The 26081-nt window shown below is 35.7% G+C and overlaps 1 protein-coding gene and 1 long non-coding RNA gene across 4 annotated transcripts; one reads left to right on the forward strand and one right to left on the reverse strand.

Annotated features, from left to right (window-relative positions):
• Positions 1-291: 291 nt before the first annotated feature.
• LOC149496837 (uncharacterized) lies at positions 292-6631 on the forward strand. The gene is made up of 3 exons (XR_016320353.1): positions 292-2268; positions 2599-6045; positions 6127-6631. It is a non-coding gene; the product is annotated as an uncharacterized LOC149496837 (long non-coding RNA).
• Positions 6632-8305: 1674 nt separating this feature from the next.
• On the reverse strand, positions 8306-26066 carry LOC105634457 (uncharacterized). Of its 3 annotated transcripts, XR_002284382.3 has the most exons (9): positions 25393-26066; positions 25055-25202; positions 22909-23100; positions 21102-21230; positions 19508-19677; positions 18198-18328; positions 16388-16521; positions 15865-15972; positions 8306-9494 (listed from the first exon to the last, which is right to left on the reverse strand). XR_002284382.3 is itself a non-coding variant. In XM_012217316.4 (7 exons), the coding sequence occupies exons 1-7, from the start codon at positions 25601-25603 to the stop codon at positions 16441-16443; spliced, it is 1062 nt and encodes a 353-aa protein (XP_012072706.1). In that variant the 5' UTR covers positions 25604-26066; the 3' UTR covers positions 16170-16440. The 3 variants fall into 3 exon arrangements, 1 of the variants encoding a protein (XP_012072706.1); XR_001046877.4 differs by lacking the exon at positions 15865-15972; XM_012217316.4 differs by lacking the exons at positions 8306-9494; positions 15865-15972 and having other exon boundaries at positions 16170-16521.
• Positions 26067-26081: the final 15 nt, after the last annotated feature.

Here is a 26081-nt window from a genome sequence, read left to right on the forward strand (position 1 = left end):
CCAAAATTTAAAATTTAAAATTATGCGATTCGCCGGAAAACCAATCAGAACCGTCGGTTTTGTAATCAGATCGGAACCGGAACCGGAACCGGACGGTTCGGAACCAGAACCGGAACCGGACCATTTCGGTTCGATTCCGGTTCCAGCTTTTCTGGAACCGGAACCGGAACCGCGGGTTCCGGAACCGTGGCCATGTCTGGTCAAGAGCATTGGAGTTGATTTAGACTGAGTTGGCAGACACCACAACCATAAGGCAGTATTTAAACCCTTACTCCCTTAGGTGTTGAGATCCATTGGTGCTCTTGCAACATCATCGTTGCTGCCGCTATTATCGCCCTTGAATTCGCTTCAGCCTTTGCATGTCTTTGCCTGGAACAGCGAGACTCTCTAGGAGTGCTGGTGGTGTAATGGGCATGTTCTTGATTGGAGTCATGGTGGTGGCCCAGATCCGATTGTTGATGATGGCGGTGACCTACTCTTTTGATCTATAAGAAGAGATTTAGGAGTTAAGAACTCCTTTGATCCCATTGTTAATTTTTACAAAGGGATAATTTCGTCTTTTAATCGAAATATAATTTTTGTCATATCCCATTAGGGGTCAATTTGTCTTTATAAAATATTTATCTCTCCTTTCTTGCATTTTAGTAATATTTAAGGGCAAAAATTAAAAAAATTAGATGGAAGGACAACTAGTCTAATTGAATTAAATCTTAAAGACTACTAATTAATATTGTAAAAATATAAAGATTAATTAATTAATTTGGTCAAATGTCACAGAGTACACAATAATTTTCCTTTTCCTCTCTTCTGGGTTCCTCTTTCTTCATCTTTTGAAGACTATATTAGATTAAATGTATTTATAATATAATTAGTTAGTTAAGGGCACTTTTCTAATAACAACTTTTAGTCTTTACAGCTTTATTTAGATATAAATGTTGTAATCTCCTGTTATCAAGATATAACACAGAAATATCTTTTTCCAAAGCCATCGTTTTCTCTCTACTTTGTTCATGGTATTAGAGCACGAAGCTCGATTTGTGAGATTTTTCTTGAGAAATTGTCTTTTGATCTTCTCTTTCTTTGCTTCTCTGTAATTTTCTTTTCTGATTCGTTCTTAAACATGGTGGAAATCGGGGATGCAAGCTTGATTGGAGAGAACAACTCTGGCGGAATTAACCCTAACTCGACTTGCCATGGCTATGGTGATCCATTTAGTCTTCAAGGTTCAGATAATCCAGGTATGATTCTAATCTCCGTTCCTTTGACTGGCAGTAACTATAGGACTTGGAGTAGAGCGATGCGTATTGCGTTGGAGGCAAAATGTAAGTCAGGGTTCATCGATGGGAAACTATAAATTCCAATCGAAGGTTCAATTGAATTTGAGGTGTGGCAAATATGTGATTTCATGGTCACATCCTGGATTCTCATCAGATTTCTAAGGAGATGGTTAAATCCTTTCTCTATACAACGAATTTGAAAGAATTGTGGACTGAGCTTGCTGAGCGATTAGGTGAGAGTAATGGACCGATGATTTGCCAAATATAGAGAATATAGTGTCTGCCTCTCAGGCTAATGCTTCAATTTCAACTTGCTACACGAAATTGAAGACTCTTTGGGATGAACTGAGTAGTATAGACCTTGTGCCGGCTTGCACTTGTGGGACAACATCTCATTTTGTTGCTTTGTCCAATAGAGATAAGTTGATGCAATTCTTGATGGGACTTGATGATAGTTATGATCAAGTCAAAAATCAGATTTTGATGTTAGATCCTTTACCTGGAGTGAATAAGGCTTATTCCATGGTTTTGCATGTTGAATCTCAAAGATTGGTGACTTCTAATATCAATGAGACTTTTGATAGCGTTGCTCTAGTTGCTAAGATTGCATGTGCTCATTATCCAGACTTTAGGAAAGGAAAATCTTCTTTTTCTAAACCATATAGACATTGTGATTATTGCAACCAGGATGGGCACACTAAGGAACGTTGTTATAAGTTGATTGGATTTCCTGATCATTCTAAGAAACATAAGCCAAAGACTAATTTCAATTCTAATCACAAGCCAGCTGAATATTCTCCTAGAGTGGCAGCTCATGTTAATACAAACAGTCCTTTGGATCTTTGTGATGGTGATTGAAGTTCAACTTTGGCGACTTCATTGGCTAATTCTTTTCATCAAGTGGTCATGAAACTAATGAAAGGGAAATCTATTGCTCTTGAAGATGGCCAATCAATCAATTTTGATTCTGTTTTAGCTACACAGTTTGCTGGTATATCTTCTCATCTCATTAAATATTTTCATTTGTCTGCTTTGTCTGATTTTTCTGATGATGATTGGATTATAGATTCAGGAGCTATTATTCACTTATCTCCTAAACTATCTCTGTTTCATTCTCTTACTAATCTTGCCAAACCTATTCCAATTTGTTTGCCCAATCATTCTCTTTGTCATGTACATCAATCAGGTTCAGTTATTTTAAACTCTTCTTTTACCTTGCTGAACGTTTGTACATTCTTACTTTCAAATTCAACTTACTTCTTTTGTAAGCAAGATCTTATCTGACAACCATTTGCTCATAATTTTTTACCCTTCTTTTCAGGACCTGCTGACTAATACTATGGTGGCATGGGCAAGATGGATGGTGGTCTTTACAAACTTGATCACATAGTGTTTCTCCATCCTACACTAGTCCTTTTCTTCCTGAATTTAGTACTACTACATTTGTAAATACCATGTTCTCTAATTGGCATCTTAATAAAGAGAATCGTTTTTCATTCACTACAGTTCATAATCCTTCCTTTTCTACTTGGCATGCTAGATCAGGTCATACTTCCATTGACAAATTTTGTTACATGTTGATGCTTTGAATCACTTGATTGATAAATCACATTCATGTCCTGTTTGTCCCTTAGCTAAGCAAACTAGGTTGAGTTTTCCAAAGAGTTCTATCCAAACTACATTTGCATTTACACTTCTTCGTGTTGACATATAGGATCCTTATTCTGTCACTTCAATTTCTGGTGCTAGATTCTTTCTTACCATAGTAGATGACTTTTCTAGAGCCACATGGACTTATATGATGCAGCTAAGAGTCAAACCTATTCTTTTCTGTTTCTTTCATTAATCAAATAGAAACTCAATATCATTCTAAAATTCAGGTTCTTAGGACTGATAATGGATCTGAATTTTTTAGCAAGGATTGTCAAACTCTTTTTTCTTCTCTAGGTATTATTCACCAAAAGTCTTGTGTTTACACTTCTCAATAGAATGGGATAGTTGAAAGAAAACATATGCACTTGTTAAATGTTGCTAGAGCTCTATTTTTCCAATCTTCCTTACCAAAGAAATTTTGGTCAGAATGTGGTTTGACTGCTACATATCTCATCAATAGGTTACCTATGGCTGCCCTTGATTGGGATTCTCCTTATTCTAAACTGCATGGTCATTCACCTAATTATGCTCAATTGAGGGTGTTTGGTTGTATCTACTATGCTACTAACATTATACCTCATAAAGACAAATTTGATCCTATGGCTATTAGATCTGTTTTTCTTGGTTATTCTTCTTATCACAAAGGTTACAAATTATACAATTTGACTACTAGGCAAGTTTTCATAAGTAGGGATGTTCATTTTTTTGAGGATCAGTTTCCTTTTCAACATATTTCTTGTGATTCTCTCCTTCTTTCCTCCTTGTACCCATAAATTCAGACCTTGCATCTTCTGTTTCGCCTATTTCTACCATAGCTCACAATGTTTCTGTATCAGATTCTGCCCCTGTGTCTCATAATAATGATCCCATTTCTTCTAATTCTCATGATTTGCAATCTATTAGTGTTCCTTCTCCCTCTGTTAATGTTCCTCCTGCCTTTGTTAGTGTTCCTTTAAGAAGAAGTACTAGAGTTTTACTTAAACCTCAGTGGCTTCAAGATTTTGTACATACTGCCATCTCTAATGCTTTCGCTTCTATTGCAATTTCAGTTTCACCTGGTATTTTTTCTTCTAAACACCTTGCCTTTATGACTAAAGTTAGTAAGATTCCTGAACCAACCACATACCTTCAAGTATCTAAAAATCCTCATTGGATCCAAGCTATGACAGCAGAATTGAATGCCTTAGAATTGAATGGTACTTGGGAATTGACTTCTTTGCCTAAGGGTAAAAAGGCAATAGGTTCTAAGTGGGTTTATAAGGTTAAGTATAAACCTATTGGTGATGTGGATAGGTATAAAGCAAGATTAGTTGCTAAGGCATATAATCAGATAGAGGGGATTGATTTCAAGGAGAGGTTTTCTCCTATAGCCAAAATAGATACTGTCCGGATTGTTTTTGTTGTGGCTACTTCTCACAATTGGCCCCTTTGTCAATTGGACATTAATAATGCATTTTACATGGATTTCTTGATGAGGAGGTATATATGCTTCCCCCTGCTGGTTATAAATAAGGCTATACCATGTCAGGTTTGTCTTCTAAAGCGTTCTCTTTATGGCATTAAGCAGGCTTCGCGTCAATGGAATGTTGAGCTCACTAATTTTCTCACTTTGAAGCTGGGTTTCTGCAATCTATACATGATCACTACTTGTTTACTAGAGATCTTCCTGATTCTTTCTTAGTTCTTGTTGTGTATGTTGACGATGTAATCATCATTAGTGACAATATGGATGCTATTTCTGCTGTAAAACTTGCTTTGGATGCACAATTTACGATCAAAGATCTTGATTTTGCCAAATACTTCTTGGCTATTGAGATAGCCAGATCTGATTCTGGTACCTTACTCTGCCAGTAGAAATTCATTATGGATCTCATTATAGAAACTGGCTTGCAGAATGCCAAATCCTCTTCTTCTCCTTTTCCCAAGAGTTTTAAGCTCTCTTAGAGAAAGGTGATCTTTTATCTGAACTTAATTAGTTTAGGAGGCTCATTAGGAAGCTTCTCTACATTACTTTAACTAGATCTGACATCAGTTTTTCAGTTCAATGTCTAAGCCAATTCATGGCTGCACCTAGATTACCTCATATGCAGGCTGCTCTCAAAGTTGTTAGATATCTCTCTGGTTCTCCTTATAAGGGGTTATTTTTTCCTGCTAACACTGTTTTGCAGCTTAATGGGGCTGATTGGGCTACATGTCCCTTCACTAGAAGGTCATTAACTAGATATTGTGTGTTGCTTGGTGGGGCTTTAGTTTCATGGAAGTCTAAGCTCTTCTGCTGAGGCAGAATATAGAAGCATGGCTTCTACTGTTTGTGAGCTGTTATGGATTTCTTACATTTTAAAGGATTTGCATGTTCCTGTTGATTCTCCTATCCCTTTGCATTGTGATAATCATGCTGTTTTGCATATATCAGCTAATCCAATTTTTCATGAAAGGACTAAGCATCTCAACATTGATTGTCACTTGGTAAGAGACTGTTTCAAGCAAGGCTTCATTCAGCCTTTACATATTTCTTCTCATCTCCAGCTTGCTGATGTGTTCACTAAGCCATTCAATCATGTTCTGCATCTAGATCTCCTTTTCAAAAGTTGGGTTTGCTTGACTTGCATCCTCCAACTTGAGGGGGGATGAAGACCATATTAGATTAAATGTATTCATAATGTAATTAGTTAGTTAAGGGCACTTTTATAATAACAGTTACTTTTAGTCTTTACAGCTGTATTTAGATACAAATGTTGTAATCTCCTATTATCAAGATATAACAAAGAAAAATCTTTTTCCAAAGCCATCGTTTTCTCTCTATTTTGTTCATCTTTCACTGTCGGCTTTCTTTTTATAGATTCATTTTTGACGGCCTTCTCTCTTCTATTTCAGATTCTTTAGCCTTACTTTCAAATTATTTTTCTTTCATGACTTCCTCCTTTCGGATCGTTATTTTTCTCTGGCCTCTCTTTATAAAAAATTTTGGATCATGGGTATCATAGATTTTCAGTGGATATTACATATTTTCAACCATCATTTCCATATTCTTCCTCTCTCCTTCACCTTTCACTTAGCATGGCCTTTGATCTGGTAAAACCAAAAGCTAGTTTGCGTCTAATCTGGTTGTATTGAGGTAATTGTGTAATCGCAAAATAATTGGAATCAAATGATTTATCAAAGTGATTTGTTTACGCTATCTATGTGCAATTTTCAGAGATCTTTTGGACAAAGTGAGAAGCTTCGAGGGGAGAATGAAGATGTGGGTTTCTATGGAAGCTTTTTGGATTTTAAAATGATGATGGTACGGGTGAAGAGACCTACTTGGATTGGTGAAGAGACCTACTTGGATTGATGGTATGGCTGAAGAAACCTGCTTGGATTGTCATGGCTATAATAGTTATTGTTTGGATAGGGGAAAAAATGAGTATTTATGTTTTATCAATTTAGCAAAATGATGGAGATGATATTTAGATGCGTAGTGGTGGTGATTTGGATTTCAATTTCAAGATAACTTTTTTGATATTGTTCGAGCCAATAGGTTTGCTATTTCGATAAATTTGGTCTCCACTTAGTCCTTTGTATTCTTGATAACTTAAAACCCAGATGTAGTCCTGATTCCCACTATGGTTCAGTTTCTATAACTCCTGGGGTTCTTGATTTTCTTCTCTCATTGTTTGTTAATTTATTTTAGATGAAGCGCTTTATTACTTTTTTATTTATTTTATAATATCATTTGTTAATTCTTTATTACCTGATGTATGACGAATTATCTAAAAATATCCTGTAATTTGATCAAATATCTAAAGAGTCTCTAAGATTCGTTTCCGTTAAACTGTACAGTTCTTCCATCCATTTTTGGCTACTTTTGCCGTTAAAACACAAGAAAATATAAGAGAGAGGTGTGAGGGGTCTTTTAAAATGACAAAAATTGTCCTTAAAGCTTTTTACAATCTTTCTTTCTATATAAAAACATCAGAATCAAAACAATTGAAAAGAAGGGGTTGAATCCAAGAAGCCTGAGAACAAGACAAACATGTAAACCGAATGAATAAATTGAAACTGAAAGTGCAGCCTTCACAGATGGTGGTCAGCGTGCAGTATGATTTTCCTCTTGAATTTTCTCATATAAAAATTTATACCACACCCACTTGTATTCAATTTTCACCCATTCACTGTTTCTCCAATGCTAATCAACTAATCCTGACTATTTCTTTGAAAAGCGTTTTAAATGCTTTTTAATTATGTCATTTTCTTTCTTAACTGGACAATAGAAACCACCCACATAATGTAAATCAGTTTTTGGCCATTAAATGCTTTCTTTCTTCCATTACCTCACCTTCTGAAAGAATGCCCCTTTCGTATTTTCTTTAAAGTTGAACACAATACAATATCGTTTGAATCTTTATTCTTTTAATCAAAATGAACAAGAACAACACATCAGTAACTGCGGCCCATCTGCACAAGAGTGAGACACAATGACCCACTTGGATTTCTTCAAGAAATTCAAGCGCTTGATTGAACCCTCTTGAGCCTTCTTTAGGCATTCTCAAGATTTGATCCAATCTGCCGCGTACAGGAACAAGAATCCGGGGGAAAAGGGTATTTAACTGCAATGGTACTGTAATGGACAGTCAATGCCATTGAATTTAATGTCCCTGGTGTGTAACCCAAGGAACAACAGCAACTTTCTGTATGTATAGAGGGCGCGGAGGTGGAGGTGGAGGCAGAGGTGGTGCAAGTAGGAACTTTGAACGTGGTGATAGTGAAGGCGGCGGTGGAGAAGATAGGGAGGGTGGGGATGGTGGAGGCAGTGCGAGCGAAGGTGTTGGAGAGGGAAAGAAGGTCCGTGGCTTTCATATTGCCTGTGGGGTGTTTTTGTCATTTACAGCTTAACGGGAAAAACTCTTAAAATTGAACGGAAAGACTACTTAGAGTGACAGATGCAAATGTGGGTAAAATGCTGAATATTTATCCAAAACGAAGGAACTACTTAGATAATTTCATCATATTTAAGGATTAGATAATTAATTTCCCTTATTAATTTATATTAAGATGGAATTCTTGGGTTTGATGTTTTTTTTTTTTTCTATTCTTTGTTGTTTGTTTATATTAAATGGAGTTCCTTTGATCTTTTTTTTTTTTTTTTTTTCCTTCCTTTTCCTTTAATATGTTTTTCATATTAGATGGAATTTCTAGTTTTACACCAGTTATAGAGGTTATTTCTGTCTTAAATTTTTATTCTTCCACCTGACTTCAATTTTTTCAGTAGACTCACGATAAAACTGCTTTTTTTTTTTTTGTAACAGAATGATTAATTAATAGAGTTTACCAAGATGGATGAATCAGATAATTAGGTCAAACCTCAAAGACTAAATCATACTTCTCTCTAAAAATAATGCAAATAAAGAAATATCATACAAATACCCGTAATTAGGAATATACAAATCTTTTGTGAAAACTTAAATGATCAACCTACATTATGTCGTATGATACAAAGGTCTACAGCCTATACAAGCATGTCTCGCCAAAATATAATTTAGTTTTACAAGAACTAATGAAAGTGAGTTTGGCCTCTATTACCACTCTAATGGTTCAAAAGAATGGCAATCGTACAGTCCAAAATTTTAGTTATAATTAAAAGCAACATCCCAAAAATGTAAAAAATTCAATCTCATAGAGTTCATATATAATTAATGAAATATGTAGGAATTTAAAGATTCATGAGGTATGAGGAACGATAAGAAGCCTTTGAAAGACAAATCAGAACCCAAATCTTGATAGCATATTCTAACTCAGCTAATGCTCAGAAGATCCCAACCTCCAAAATCACACCAGAAATGGAACTAATAGTAATACTAACTGCTAAACCAAGAAAAATTTAGTTTTCCAATGACCTGGTAGCGATCAAGAGGATACATGACAAATTTCAGCCACAGTAGTAAGAGAAGAAAACGTGAAAATGGAGTTTTGATGGCGGAGAGGGTAGGTGGCTTTTGAATAGTAAGAGTTTTGATTGAACTGGTTAAGGTTTAAAAGAGCGCATTTTGAGGATTTCAAATTGTAATGTAATGGATATTGCTGTATTTTAAGTAATTGAGATTTCAATAGAAATCTTCATTAATTTGCAGTGTAAAAAAAATAAATCAACCAAATATTATATCATAGTCATCGTTCCATTACACTGATAATTACACCCAATCAAACTTAGTCTTAAAAGTACAAAAGCAAATTTATAAGTTAAGAGCATATATACATACCTTTAAAGTTTATATGATTTGCCTTATAACACTTCCAAATTTGGAAGAAATCTATTTACTTGCACATTTCAATAACTATGCCACTCGCCTATATAAAATGTAAAACTACAAGGTCATAATTAAACTCTTATAAAGTTATTTCATTTGGAAGAAAAATATAGTTGTTACTGAAATTTGAAAGTATAGGGTCATGATAGGTCCTTCTAAACTTTAGAGTGCCACGAGACAAATAGCGTAAAGTCCAGAAATAAATTTATGCATTAGGCCTATAAATGTGTCGCAAGATATGCCATCTCCATCATGTTGCGACAAGACAACTTAGAATCTAAAAAAATAAAAACCAATATTCAAAATTCAAATGGAAAACACGAGGAAAATAAAATTATTAATAAGACACTTAAAATTGAATATGTTAAACTTGCTCCAGAGAATGTTATATATTCAAAAAATTATGTCATTTACGGATAATAGCATGATAGGTTATTTCGTTACTATTTGGTACAATGATATTCCCATCACAAAGGAAATATGATAGAGTAGTGGATAATGGCCCAAGGCCCTATAAGGTGTACTCATGGAGAATTAAAAGAACAAAGGATAATAATGGAAATAACACTATGAAGATTGGAGATCCAAGGCACTATGAAGATTGGAGATCCAAGGCAGACTGTCAGGTTAGCATAGTTAGTTATGGAAAGATATTACATAGAGATTGCTGGCAAGGGGGGGGGGGGGGGGGGGCGCATCTTTTGGAATCTTCAGCATATTGCAGCAGGGTATTCTGCTACGGGCTTGCAACCATTATCCTTTCTCGATTGTTTGCCTCTTTTGTTCTTTTGTTCCTTGCTCTTTTGTTTCTTCAATCCAAATACTAAATACAGAAATTGTAATCAATAATATATAATCAATACAAGTCCCTCCTATTCTTCTTCTATTTGTTCTTATTCCTTTTATAGCTCTTTTTGTGATTGGATTGCTGCATTTTTAACTCTAACAATTTGGTCCGACCTGCCAGATGCCAAAGGCCAAAATGGAAACCAGAGTAGAGACGTTAGAGAAGAGTGTAGCCTCTCTTGAGGAATCTCTCATCACCATTCAAGCAGACCATGCAGATATCAAAACCATAGTTCAGAATATGGCTAAGGGCAAATCATCCATCATTCTCACTGATGCTACCCCTCGAGCCACCTCCACATGGTATCTCAGAAGGTTCTTCTTCTCAAAACCACTCCACACCCACCAAAACGTTGTTTGCCCAGGATGCAGCTTTCCATGCCAAAAAACTTGATATGCCTCTTTCAATAGTTTAGACCCGATTGGGTGGATAGCTAAGGCAGAAAAAAATTTTTGAGCATCACAATATACCACATGTTTCTCAAGTTTCCATGGTTTTATTTTGTATGGAGAGTGCTCCTCTCCACTGGCTTAGATGGTTGCGCCTCCGTCCTCCTAGTATGGGTTGGTTTCAACTCAAATCGAAACTCCTCCGCTGCTAGCGAGTTCTCTAATCCTTATGAACATTTAGCAGCTACCAAACAGCTCAGTATTGTCTTAAGACTTCATTGATGATTTTGTTTCTTGCATAGCCCAAACACAAGATCTGTCTGAACCTCAACTTCTAGGGTATTTCTTAAATGGCATCAAGGAAGGCAGTAGAGTTCGAATGCGGTCATCTGATACCGCTGACTTGTATCAGGCTATGAAAGTCGCTCGCGAAATCGAAAAGGAGCTTTTACAAACTGTTTCTCCAACCACCGCTACTTATAAATTTTTTTCTCCTTCTAATTCTGGCAACATTTCTTATGCGCCGCATTTCGGTCTAGGCCCTAAACAACCAACCTAACAACTTACCCGCCTCCAAACCCATACCCAAACACCAACCCGCCCCGACACCCACATCTCCACCCCTAACCACCCATCAGATTACACATAGACCCAATCCCCAAAATCTAGACCTCTCTCTCTCCTTGCTCCTCCCCTTAAATCCAACATCCCTAACACCAGATATCGCGGTGTCCGCCATTATTCCCATTCTGATAATCAAAAATTGTGAGCAAAGGGCCCGTGTTTTCACTACAAACAGCCATAAACTCCTCTCCATGAATGCCTAAATAAGTCGCTACGAGCTCTAATCAGCGGTGAAGACAATCTCTTAACTGAAGAGGATTTTCTGCAAGAACTAGAATCAAAACCCCCTAATTCTCTGCCTTCTGACTTGGATGAAGCACATTGCTCCTACATGGATCTTCCTCTTTATTCTGTGGGTGGTATATCTCAACCACGTACCATGAACCTCATGGGTCATATCTGTCCAAGCATTATCTGTTATGGTGGATAACGGGGCTAGTCACAATTTCATATCTTCACATTTGGTTCAACTCCTGAATCCTGAGGTCATTCCACTTCTCCATTTTTTGTCAGATTGGCCGATAGTCATCGGCTCCAATCTACTGGAGCTTACCGACACTTGAAACTCACCTTGGGTTCTCTTGTGGTTACTGGAGATTTTTATGTCGTTCCCTTGAGCAGAATAAATGCTATTTTGGGAGTGGCGTGGCTAGAGACATTGGGCGAGGTGTGATTTGATTGGCAGAAAATGACTATGAAATTCCTCTACAATGGTGAGCTTATTAAACTTACAAGGGATCCTTCTTTATCTCGCTCGCCAGTTTCTCTAAAGTCTATTACTAAGCTCCAAGACTTGGATTTCTCTGCCTTGTTATGGCTGGCCTCCTAGGTTGTTATTTCCAATGATAATTCAATCTCTCCTGCTCAATCTCAGCAATTGCAGCAATTAATCGATCAATTTAAGCAAGTGTTTCAAGATATGTCTCGCCCTTCCCCCACATCGTTCTCAAGATCATCGAATTATACTTCAGTCAGGCCATGGTTCGGTTTCTGCAAAACCTTATAGATATGGCCACTTACAGAAAGATGAGATCGAAAGATTGGTTAAAGATATGTTATTTGCTGGTGTTATCAAGCCTAGTTCAAGCCCTTTTTCCAATACTGTCTACTAGTTAAAAATAAGGATGGCAATTGGCGTTTCTGCGTCGATTATCACCAACTTAACAGAGCAACAGTTCCCCACAAGTATCCTATCCCTATTATTCAGGAGTTGCTAGATGAATTGCATGGGGCTTGCTATTTTTCTAAATTGGATATGAAACGAGGGTTTTATCAAATTAGGGTGGCTCCTTCTGACACTCACAACAACTTTTCAAAAACACTCGGGTTATTACGAGTTTCTTGTCATGCCCTTCGGGCATTCGGGCTGACCAATGCTCCAGTGACGTTTCAGGGTGTAATGAATGATGTTTTTTGCCCTCACTTAAGCAAGTTTGTACTCGTCTTCTTCGACGATATTTTAGTATACAGCAAATCATAGGCAGATCATATCCATCACTTGACAATTGTATTTCAGCTTCTTCATAGTCATTCACTACATTTGAATGGTAAGAAATGCTCTTTGAGCAAGTATCTGTTGAATATCTCGATCACATCATCTCCGCCACTAGCGTCTCCATGGAGCCCTCTAAAATTACTAGTATTCTCAATTAGCCTACTCCTAAATCTGTAAAGGCTGTTCATGGATTTCTGGGCCTAACCGAGTATTATTGTCGTTTTATTCTTGATTATGGCCTCATAGCCCAGCCTTTAACTCAATTACTAAAAAACAAGCCATGGATAAATTTCATGGAACTCTCAAGCTCAAAATTCCTTTGACATGCTGAAACGTGCCATTAGTTCCTCTCCTGTCCTGTCCTGGCTATGCCCGATTTTTCTCAATCTTTCATAGTTGAAACTGACGCATCGAAATCCAAAGTTGGAGCTGTATTAATGCAAAAAGATCGACCCATTGCCTATTTTAGTAAGGCTACCAATAATCAAGCCACGGCACGAAATGCCTATGAAAATGAGTTAATGGTAGTGGTATTAGCAATCCGACATTGGTGCCCATATTTGATAAGGCGACAATTTACAATCCGTACTGATTAGCGAAGCCTTCGCCATCTCCTTCATCAAGAAGTGTCCACACCAGCTCAACAATATTGGTCTACCAAATTATTGGGTTATGACTTTGCTATTGAATATTGTCCTGGCAAGACTAATAAGGTCGTTGATGCCTTATCTCGCAAGGATGAGGATCGCGTCTTCAGGCTATTTCTGGCCCTCAATAGGTCAATTGGGATCAAATTAATGCAGAAATTCAGCAGCACCAGCACCTCTCTCAAATTATTTCTACTTTATCGGCAAAAAATTCTGCTCCTGCTCACTACTCTTTGATCCATGGCCATCTTTTCTACAAAGGTAGGTTAGTCCTACCTTCTTCTTCTGGCTGGATACCCAAGATCTTAGCCAAGTTCCATTCTACTGCTCAAGGAGGGCACTCTGGTGCGTATCGCACTTATCGCAGATTGGCTTCCAATTTTTTCTGGAAAGGCATGATGACCATGATCAAAAGTTTTGTGGCTTCCTGTATCATTTGCCAAAAAAATAAATATGAGGCACAATCTCTGGCTGCTCTGTTGAACCCCTGCCGATTCCACATCAGTTATGGGAGGATATTGCACTTGACTTTATCACTGGTCTTCCAAGATCATTTGGTGTTGACTGTATTCTTGTTGTTGATTGCCTTTCAAAGTATGCCCATTTTATTTCCCTTTGGCACGCCTTCACAGCTGCTACAGTGGCTGAAGTGTTTATCGTGAAATTATCCGACTTCATGGCATTCCAAGCAACATGGTTAGTGATAGAGATACTTTATTCTTAGAGCAACTTTTGGACTGAATTATTTTGTCTTCAAGGGACTCAACTCAAATTCAATTCGTCTTACCATCCTCAAACGGACGGTGAAACGGAAGTTCTAAACCGAAGCTTGGAATCTTATTTGCGGTATTTCTCCTTAGAACAGACTAAATCCTGATCTAAATGGTTGTGTTGGGCGAGATTGGTATAATTCTAACTGCCAGGGTGCCATCCGCCCAAACTCCTTTTGAGGTTGTATATGGCCGTAAACTGCCTACCCTTCAACAATACCTGCCCGGAGAATCTAGAGTGGCAGCTTTATCTCAAAATCTCCAAGACAAAGATGACTGATGATGCAAGAATCGTAGAGATGTCACTTACTCCATTGGTGACAAAGTTTCCTCAAGCTCCAATCCTACCACCAACACCCTGTCTCTACCAAAATTAATGCCAAATTGGCTACCAGATTTTACAGGCCATTTGAGATTATCGGGAAAACAGGAGTTGTAGCTTATAAATCGAAGCTTCCCTCGAATGCGAACACTAACCCTGTCTTCCATGTCTCCCGACTTATGAAAGTTGTTGGTGCTCATCCTATGGTTGACACTCTGCCTACTACTTTTGAATGCCCAGAAGATGGCTTACTTCAGTCGGCCAAAATCTGCCAATGTCGTACTATAATCAAAGATCAGCAACCTGTCAAACAATTCCTTATACAGTGGCAAGGTCAAATAGAAGAGGAAGTAACTTGGATTGATGAATCTGATCTGTTGGGCCAATTTCCTGAATTCAGCCTTGAGGACAAGGCTGCTCTCTCAGAGGGAAGTAATAGTAGAGCTGTGGATCATGGCCCAAGGCCCTATAAGGTGTACTCAAGGAGAATTAAAAAAACGGGGGATAATAATGGGAATAGGACTATGAAGATTGGAGATCAAGGTAGACTGCCAGGTCAGCATAGTTAGTTATGGAAAGAGATTATATAGAGGTTGCTGGCAAGAGTTGGGGGGCATCTTTTGGAATCTTCAGTGTATTGTAGCAAGGTATTTTGCTACAGGTTTATTCCTAGGGGTTGCTTGCAACCATTATCCTTTCTTGATTGTTTGGCTCTTTTATTCTTTTGTTTCTTCAATCCAAATACTAGATACAGAAATTGCAATCACAGATATATAATCAATACAAGTCCCTCCTATCCTTCTTCTATTTGTTCTTATTCCTTTTATAGCTCTTTCTGTGATTGGATTGATGCATTCTTAACTCTAACAGAATAACTTTTCAAAATCGAAGTCAGTAAGCAAACAAATGATTTTTGAGGCTAGTGGGTAAGGTTGATAATTTGAAATTCAAGCTAGAAACAATTGAGGCTTGGAAGAATGCACGTGGGAGTAGCACTTTGTAGAAGAGATCGCGAAAGAACTCCATGACTACAGAATGAAAATGAATATACCTATCAAAACTCCGAAATATTGAGTGACAAAAACATCATCCGTGACTCGAACCTTAGTATGAATAATTGAGGAATTTCTTTTCTTAAGCAATATTGGACCTGCAATCCTATCTTTGGTTTAGAGACCTATTAGCAACTCAAGCTATAATAAAAAATGACTACAATAGTTGCTTTCACTCTGATTGCTTTCATCTTGATCACAGTGTACGCAAGTATTTGATAATAGGATCATCAAATTCTGTTATTGATTACCTTAATTCCTTGAGTGATTCTCTACAAAAAGTATTTGAAACACTTGGAATAATTTAACCTTCAGACACAGTTCGAAAAATATTTCCTAAAACATATAGCCCCTTTGGGTGCAATCACTAGTTCTCATCATCTCAATAGGTACCCATGACTAAAAAAAAATTGAAAACCTAAGGGATACAAGAACATATTACTGCAAAAGAAAAGGGCATATAAGGGTAGCAAGCTAGCTAATTAATTGGTTAGTACTAACCTTTCAGCATTGGCTGGTCCAAGCCCAAGTAAGCCCACATCATACATCTTCACCTCATGGATTCTAACATCTTACTCAATTCACCTCTATCCTTTCAACTTCTAATAACTACGAGAGGGCAAAAACAGATAATGGATTTATAGGCAATTCTCGTGTACACAATTAGTATCAAACAAAGTATAATGATCTAAGTCTCATGCATACATCACGAGCACATTGAATCAGTTTACGCTATAGCAGAGCAATGTGTTGATAGATAGAAAAAGGCAATTTATGATACCACCCAAAAACCGTACGCAAACCAGTCCAATCCAAAATAACCTCTATATTCATATCAACCAGTAACCAGTGACAACATATCATGTGCCGCAGCCAGCACAAACTGAGGCTTCCAAATTGTGTGGGTGTGTGTATATAATCAAATGATTTTTTTTTTTCCATTTAAATAAGAAGCCAATACAATACTGAACTGACAACGGAAATATTTTAACAAAAAAAATCAACCTACACTAATATATAGTACCTGCCAATTTATGCACTTTCTTCTATACAATTGAATTCTTTGGTAACTAATTGTCATTCTTTGCAGCCTTCCCTATTAGTTTCCTTCATGAGGAAATTCCAGCCTGATAATGCTGCCCCCACTGCAGGCTCTACCTGATTTACCATAAGTAAACGAAAAAATAGAAATTTTAATACATCACTAAAAAATATAGTATCCCAATTAAGGGATAAGCATTGACATATGAAAGCACAAAGGCAGAGGCAGATATTCTACCATGTATAGAAATAAAGAACATGGGAGATCAAAAAATAATTAAAGCTTAACTAATCATATTGAAATTTATAATTATAAAATGATATCACTTATTTTTAAGCTTTAATTAAAAAACAAACGAATTATATGATTTTTTAGCAATTATTATTTAAAACTAAATTTATTTAACCACAGCATAGCACAGGTCAATCTGTCCACATATATATATATATATATATATATATATATATATATATATATATATATATATATATATATATTAATGAACTCATTATATATCTAGCAATCTTTATTGAAACTCTAATTAGTGCAAGTTAATATGGAGGCGCAAAATGTAAAAGTGTTAGGATAAAGAATGGGTGATGCACAGATTTATAAATGTGTAGCAACACCTAAACTAATAGAATTCATAATGTTCTCTAGCATTTAGAATTATCATGAACAAAGTCAAGAAATGTGAACTGATGTTATCAGAAATACTTTCTTTAAAAAAAATCAAGTATCTAACAAAATTTTATTCAAAATTACATTAGTTAATAAATAATATTTATCTCAAATTTTAACATAGATTTTTATTGTACAGTCCTCTATTCCATTATTTTGACATAACTTTAAAATTATATTTACAAGTATGGTATTTATGATAATTAACCGGAGCGAGTTCTCATATAAACTAAAGGAAAGAAAGGCCTATAGTTAGTACCAATTTGTTGAGTGTTATAAACTAATGCCACGTATGAAATTATTAAAAAAAAAAAGTACACATTCACTTCCTCGAAAATGGCCCCTTTAAAATTAAATTAGGAGAAAATAAAAAATAAAACAAATATGTCTTCCTCTCTAAAGCTTTTGCTTGATATCAAGAGGAGCAGGACCATATTTTTTCCTCGTGTAAAAGTACTTCCAAGGGTCCATATTGTTTCCTCGAATGCAGTCATCTTTGCTATATTCAACTCAAATTCAAACTCAATCTCAATCTCAATCTAGTTGAAATCAGCCAAGGGGACCATTTTAGTCCATCATGCTTGATTTAGGACCACATTCTTTTGTGTAATAAATTGAACAAAAAATTTATAGGATTTCAACTTTTCTTAAAAATGGTAATAATTTTGCTAATAAGAAGATAAACATTCAGACTCCATCAGGTTCACTTGTCGTGGTTGGATTCCAATAGTACATCTAGCTTCATCATTTATGAGAAATCTGATATAAACTCATCAGATGACATGATGAGAAGCCATAATAACTTCTAAATAGGTTATTCCATGCCAACTCTTTTACTCCCTTTTTCCCTCGTTTGATTCCTTGCGTTTAAACTTTCTTAGTAACACATATGTAATAAAGATTACAAGTATTTAATATTTTCCCAACTCCTATTTGTTGCAGACTTGCAGTTCTATTTGTTTTATATGATCTTATAATTCTTTTTCTACAGCTGATGCCCACAGGCAGGTTTCAAGCAATAAATTTCACTAAACTCACTCAAACAAAAGACTAAACCAGAGAATTTACACAATCGGAAACTTGTAATTGGAACAAAGTAAATTATGGTTACCTTGGGTCGAATCAGAAGAGCCCCAGGATAGTCCCTGGAGATGCAGTTTACTACCTCTTTCCCTATATCCCACCTCTTATTTGCTTCAAGAACACCACCGACCATGACAAGGGGAAATGAAGCATTTCCATCTGCAACCATGGACCAAAATACAGTAGAACTACAATAAGACCAATTAGTTATCCATAATAGATTTCAAGCACATATGAATTTTAATCATTAATACTCCCTCCTTCCACAAATAATAATCCTTATTTCCTTTTCAAGATGTCCACTTTATTTTCCATGTTAAAAGTCAGTAAGTTATAAGGTTGTTCTGTCAATAATATGTTCTAAATGACTCTTATTAATTTTCGTGCCACACTCTTAAATAATTAATGTGGGTAAATTTGATAGATGCAAAACATATACTTCTTTCAAAGGACTTTCCTAATTCTCCATGCCAAAAGCAATATGGACGACTATTTGTGGACAAAAGGAATACAATATTTTATCACTTTACATTAGCAGCATTCAAAAACATGCAAAAGCCATGTACACAGTCCATCTAAAATAGAATAATTTATTACTACTAGTAATCAATTAGATTGGCAGGGCCAAAAAGTACTCGAAATTAAAAATAAATTTAAAAAAAAGAGAGAGAGAGAGAGAGAGAGAGAGAGAGAGAGGAGAGTAAGTTCCCAAGATTTAATATTTTAAAATTTGAAAAAAAAATACTTGTAGTCCATATACGAACACTAGTACAAAATATAAGATGACTAAAGTGTTTAATGATATAACAATTCAGGATCAAAAGTGCAATCAAATTTTAATATTCAAGTAGTAAATTAAATGCAAAAAATGTAACAAGAAATTCACACTTATAGATCAAGGATTAATGTGTTGAGTCAATAAATGAAAGTATACATTAGTTCAAACCTCAAGGGTATCCTAAAAGAAAGTTAAAGCGCCATGTGAATTCACATTATTAAACTTTCAATATATACAACAGAAATCTTGAATTAATTAGCTAACCTGAATGAGACTTTCCTTTCATTAAATACCATCCAACCTACTACATTATACTGAAGGATGTTAGGGCTGTTATGCTGAACAATGTGGCAATTATTACTTCTGCCCTTTGTGATAACTCAAATTCCACTATTGTGTTTTATATAATACTGATATATTACTCCAAAAAAAATGTCCATAAGAGACAGAATAATTCAGGAGATTCTTGCGATCAACAGGCCAATTGAAACCTTCTATACCTACTTCATGGTGCCAAAAAAGAATAAATTTCCATGCTAGTTTCGTATGGATTCCCATACCTATGCCACATAAGCCCAGTCGTTGAACAACAGCTTTCACACTTAAAGCCAACTCTTCAACCGAATATTGCAAGATCCGATTTGCTTCTTCGTCACCTGCCTCTGCACAAGATACAATAACTGGAACAAGAGCTGCAATACGAGCCCAAGATGGATCTGCATATGTCCACCTATATTTCCAAAAGGTAAAACTAAATACCTCATTCAATAACTGATATTTTATTTATGAAGTACCATGTGAACTACAAGTTCAGAGTTGCAACAAATCAAGTAAGAAAATTTGCAACTTTTCTCTGGCAAGTCTAGAAAACATATTTGGAGACAATTTATGTATCATCAATTACATTATAAAGGTCTTAAAAAAAATGGAGGCTTCAATTTGTCAAGTTTTTCGCAAAATCAATCCAAGAAATACAATGGACAATATAATTGTCTCTATAAGGGTGCGAGTATGTAATCAAAAATAATACTCCCTTCATCCCACAAAGGTAGGCTTGCTTTCCTTTTTTACTTTTTCCAACTTATAGGTCACCTTTCCTTTTTAAAGGTACAACAAATTTTAATTCTGTAAATACCCATACTTAATATGTCTCGTTATCAACAAGTTTTCCATTCAATTCTTTATTGGAAGTGACATTTAATATCAATATAAGTGTATATTAGGAGAAGTGCAGGTAAAACTGATTGTTTAAACCATATTAATTAATTTTTCTTAGCCTCCATTTGTTTCCAGAAAATAATTTACATTTGAAAAATATTTTCTAAGGAAAATGTTTTCCTTGAAAATATTTTTCAAATGACTTATTTTCTATTGTTTTGTTGCAATTTGAAAATTAGTTAAAAATATTAAAAATTTTAACTCATAAGACCATAAAAATAAAAATACTAATAATATAAATTTCATATTTTAAAAATTTTATTGTTAAATATGAGAATAATGCAAAAAAAAAAAAAAAAAAAAAAAAAAAGTAAATTATGAAAGTTGCCATTGACTGTGACTGGCATTGGTAGCCGATGGTGGGGGTTGATGGTGGCCAGTGGTGGTGAACGATGAGTAGTAGTAGTGGCTACCAATGATTAATAAATTAACAAAATATTGATTTATAAGGTTACAATAAGTTTGTCAAAATCCAGAAAATTTTTTACGTTCTTGAAAATGGAAAGTCATTTTCCTTACAAATAACTTAATTTTCCTTTGACCAGTAAAATATTTTCCGTTGACTTATTTTCCTAAACGCCCCCAAACAATGGAAAATTGTAGAAAATATTTTCCTGCAAGTTATTTTACAGAAATAAACAAAGCCTTAATGTGTGAAATAGAGACAAACATATCTTTGTGGGACAGAGAGGTACAACTAAAAAAAGGCAATTCAATGCAAAGAACTAAGTTTTCAAAACATCTGTTTGCACCTTGAGGCACAACACTCTTAAGGAATTTGCTTAAAGAAATAAGGTTAAGAGTAATGAAAACAAGAAGTTATGTTTATTAATTCTCCTCCAAATTTACTGAAGATCTTCAGAACAATTTCAAATTATAAAAACTAGTAACTGCCAAAACAAGCATGAAAATACTGATATGTCTTCGAATACATACCCAATAAGTTCATCAGGAGAACAAAGACCAAGAGCATGTAAAATACTGGATGTAAGAAGTGTTTGAGGACCACGACCATCATGAGCCCTAATAACTGCTGCTAATGCTTGTGCAGCTATTCCATATCCACTGCAAGTAAACAAAACCTGTCAGATAGAAATTTATTTGATAATATATTATATATATATGTGTGTGTGTGTGAGTGTGTGTGCGTGTGTGTGTGTGTGTGTGTGGAGAAATAAATAAAGCAATTCATCCTAACATAGAAGAGCATCGAGTTTCTTCTTAAATAGTCTTTGCAGATCACAAGGACAACTTGATCCTTAACCCAAAGGGAAATAATTGAAAAGAAGTTCAGAGTAAGAATACACCCCATAATCAGTGAAACTAACAAGTTTAATTGAGAACTAGATGAGCAGAAAGGTTGTAGTAGGTAATTTACCAACCATTAATGCATTGGTTTACCCAAGCAGTCCTTAGGACGGAAAAGTCAACAGAAGAAAAGGGTGCACACATTTTTTTGCAGGTTGAAGAGCACTTTCTGCAAAGTTAATATGTTTAATACTTCCATAAATCAAGCTGCAGTAGTGGTGGTGGCCCTCAATGTAATGGAACTCTGCTTGGTTCCGGGTGCATCTATACCTGCCTCTCTATTGACACTTAGGAAAGGCTTAGCCACTGTTAGCAACTCTTTCTCCGCTTGTATCCTTGCATTTGCAATTGTTATTAGAGGCAGTAATACCATTATCCAACTGCAAGTTAGTTAGCCTGCTAATCCACACCATTTATTTGACTACTGAAAATTTTGAATTTTTGTTTATGGATAGATTGATGTTTTCACCGTAATGGGATATGTTTGGTGATGAGTGTCAGGTGGTGAACCAAGATATGGTTTATAGACAGGTGGTGGATTGCTAGTGGTTGGTGATGGTACATGGAGACAAAGGGTAGTTGTTGTTTGAGACAGAAGCTAGAGGGAGGAAGAGGAATGAGAAGGGAAGGAAGGAAACATAGAAACATAAAATATTATAAAGCTGTAAATCAGAAGTAAAATATCTTCTTTTTTTCAATTTTTATTTGTTGGAGATAATTGCAACTACTTTATCAAATTAAGCTCAGATTTTAAGACTTTGAAGGATTGGACAAATTACAAATACAGGAAAAAGGTGTATCTTTAAACAATTAGGATCGAAATTACATTATGCATCATGGTTTTGAAACATTAGAAACCCATTTTATTAGAGTTCCCAAAGGGAAAAAAAAAACAGCAAAAAAAAAAAAAAAGAAAACAAAAAGAGAGAGAGAGACCCCCCCCCCCCCCCCCCCCCCCCCAAACCCTCTTCCCTTTCTCTCTCTCTCTCCCATCCATTCTAACTGAACTCCTCTGTCCAGCCATTCAGCTACCACAGCCATTATCAACCAACATCAAGCTGTACTGGTCATTCCAAGCCAATTCCCCTGTGATGACAAAATAGTTGCATCGCATCGTGGGTGAACTGAATTGGCATCTGATTTTTCCAACAGGGATCAACTGATTCATTATGATTCAGCTGATATTCATGCTCTGCCTAGTACCTTTAGGTTTGAGTTTAATCTGATGGACTAATGCATGCATTTAACTAGTTTCTACACTGGATTTGGAATCTAGGCAAACCTTCCAAGAAATCAACGCATTTAATGCAAGCACCTTACTAAATCTTTTTTTTTTTTCCATGCTTAGCATAAAATTATGTTATGGCATCACTTGGAGATGAGAGAGAAAGAGAGGTACAGTAGAAAACAAAATACAGAACTCTTAGAATTTCACCTCCCCCAATCACCTAAGATGGGTCCTGCACCTGCAGCCCGAGCTTCCCTGCCATCTTCAGTAAATCCATAAGCAATAGTCCCTGTACCAGCAATTAAAACACAGCCATGAAGCTTTCCCATTGTTCCACTTGCCAAAGCTGCCACGGCATCATTTTGAACGTATAACTTCACATGAGTGGGGAATATATCCCTACATAAACAAGATAAAGCAGATTCAAGAAATGAATTTATTGAAGTAACAAGAAATCTATGGGGACTACAAAAACATAAAAATACAGTAGGAAAAAGAAAAGCAGATTTCAAAGATTCCAGAAACCTCTTCTTTCATGTCATTCAAGGTTGTCATTCTGATTGATTTTTGGATGATACGCCACATCTGGAAAACATATTTATTTTCAACTGTGTAGACAACATAACTCATCCCGCCCAGCAAATTTTCACAGTTGCAAGAATCATGGGCATCATTTGTTTGATTTTTGGTTTCCACGTTGTTTTAGGGACCCTTTCCTGCAAGTCTCTTTCACAACCTTTTTGTTCAAGTTCCTAATTCTAACATTTTTCTTCAGCTAACCATATTTGCAGAGTTAATGTATTTTGTGTGAGGGCAGCTAGGATCAAGACTTACAATCTGTTGGAAGAGAGAAGATTATATGAATACTATATATCATGTCCAGTGTACTTTCACAATTTCAAGAACAATAGTTCTCTCTTTTTTTTTTTTTCTTCATTGTCTTTTTGCATGCACTTTTCCTTTGTGCTAACTGTATAATTGGCTTGCACAAAATATTGGCCTTTTTCCATTATCTTTTTGTTGCAGTCGTAGACATTGATAGTTTGGTCTATCTGGTTGGAGTTTGATGTTAAGAGTTTGGAAATACATTTGCAATCCTAAAACTTTATCACTTAGTGCAGTTAAGCCTAAATCCTTTTGTTTTTAAAATCAAGTTCTAAAAATTTTAGTTTTTCGATAGTCATGCTAAATATTTATAATTTTTCATTTGAATCCCAAAACTTCAAAAAGCTGCAGTCAAGTCCAATATTTTATAACTTCCCCTCTTCAATTTGAAAAAAAGAAAAAAAAAAATCAGTAGTTCACAACAAATGCATATAAAGAAGATATCTAATCGACAAGCAATGATTAAAAGCTTGCACATGAAAATATATTTGTCAACAACAAAATCAAAATACTCAAGAATTGTTCCTTGAATTGCCTTCTCTTTTTTTCTTTTTTTTTTATGTACATTGAAAATCTTTAAACAAGAAATCCTGACCCTCATCACTATAAGATATATGCTTGATGACAAGCCACTAGCCTAAATAACTTTTTTAATTATCTGAATCTCCAATTTTTATCTAGATTTTAAGTTAGAAATCTTGATTTATTGAAATTACTACTCAAATTTACATGTTAAAATTTAATCTCAAATTCATCATGTGATGAATTCTGCTTAAAACATAATAATGATATAAACTTTATCATGTCTTACATAGTTGAGTTAAATTTAAGTAAAAATTTGAGACCCAAATATAATTGAAGATAAAAGAAAGTTGAAATATTTTGAATTGATGAAGGAATATTTCGTATTGTTGTTTGTTAAATTGAAATTTCTTATCCTCTTATATGACCTCAGGGGAATTTAAAGTTTTTCTTTCTGCAAATTGAAAAGGAAACAGAGTGAAATGAAAATGTAAATTTTAAAAAGTACCTTTGCTGTTAACTAATGGAATCTTGTATTAAGTTAACCAATAGGACTAAAAAGACCAGGAATGCTGAAAGTTTTAGAACTTGGTTGTAAGTTGTAAAAGGAAAAAGATTTAAAACTAGGACCAAAAGAAATGTCTGATGCGAGCTGCATATGCTAGCAACAGCTGTTGAAAGTCTTCGAGATACTACATTTGTAGTCCTAAAACTTGGTCCTAGTTCTAAATCCTCTTATTTTTACAACTTACAACTATATAATTTTCTTTATCTTCATCTTTAGCATCTAGGATTTTTGTGAGGGCTACTAAAGCATCATCACACAAATGAAAAGCCTAAGAATATAGAAATCAATATATCGAAGTTCAAAGATGTCCTCATTTGTGTGTGCTGTAAATAAGTATGTCGAAAACATTGCGGTGACTATCAGTATTAGAAGGCAAACCTAAGCCAATCTAAAATTCTTTGCTCATCAGTTGGGTGGTTGACACCTGAAACTGCTAGACAAACAGCTTGAACTGCGGAGCGATTGAAACCCGATTTCGAAAGGGCATCTGCCATAACTTGCTCCAATGTCTCTCTAGCAGCGGTTTCTGTAACATGGCAAATACAAAAAACATATTCCTGCCTCTATAACTGAGCATATAATGTGGCCATTGTTCTGTGAACAAAAACAATTTAAGCTGTTTCCCCATCTTATTATCAGCAAAATAAAATCCTAAATTCGATAAAATGCCACATTCAAATTAAAACTGCAAGTGAAATTGAAGAAAACATACTAACCACCAACACTATTGTGGTTGGAGCAACCGGCGACGGCACGGGCAAGGACAGGAAGAGGGTCAGGAAGAGGATTGGAGAAAGGTAAGATTGGCATGCATATACAGACAGTTGATGTAGTTCCACCATCCACTCCTAGAATAACCTGCCTGTTACCCGCCACAGCAATTTCATGCTCGAAGTCCCAGATTTCTCCATTTCTGTTCCTCTTCATCACTGCACTTTCTCTCCAATCAAATCAAATCAAATCAATTTGACTGAAAAAACAGAGACGACGGAGAGAGGAGACAGTAACAATTTGACAAGGAGAAACACACAACTTCCGCAACCAAAATAGCTGAGGCGTCGTTTTTTAATAGTGACAGAGACGGACGATGTCTTTCTTTTTTTTAAAAAAAATGATTGTAAGTGCTATTATGGGTATAGGATTCGGACGGCAAAGTCAAGCCAAACACTACAGGCTGAAGCGGATGCTCCCACTTGCGATTCACCTTCAATTTTTCCTGTCTTACTAGCGATCAGCCGATCACCGTATCACCATGGGCCATGGCTCTGGCGATTGCCCTGGCCGAAGTTTACCACCAAACCAAACATTCAATTCAAATGTAATGAGACTTGTACCAAGTTTACCACCAAGTTTACCACCAAACCAAGTTTACCACCAAACCAACCCAACATTCTTTGCGTCTTCC

This window comes from Jatropha curcas, chromosome 4, assembly GCF_041381405.1.
Source record: "Jatropha curcas cultivar XTBG-Jc1 chromosome 4, XTBG_Jcur_1.0, whole genome shotgun sequence".
Lineage (NCBI taxonomy): Eukaryota > Viridiplantae > Streptophyta > Magnoliopsida > Malpighiales > Euphorbiaceae > Jatropha > Jatropha curcas.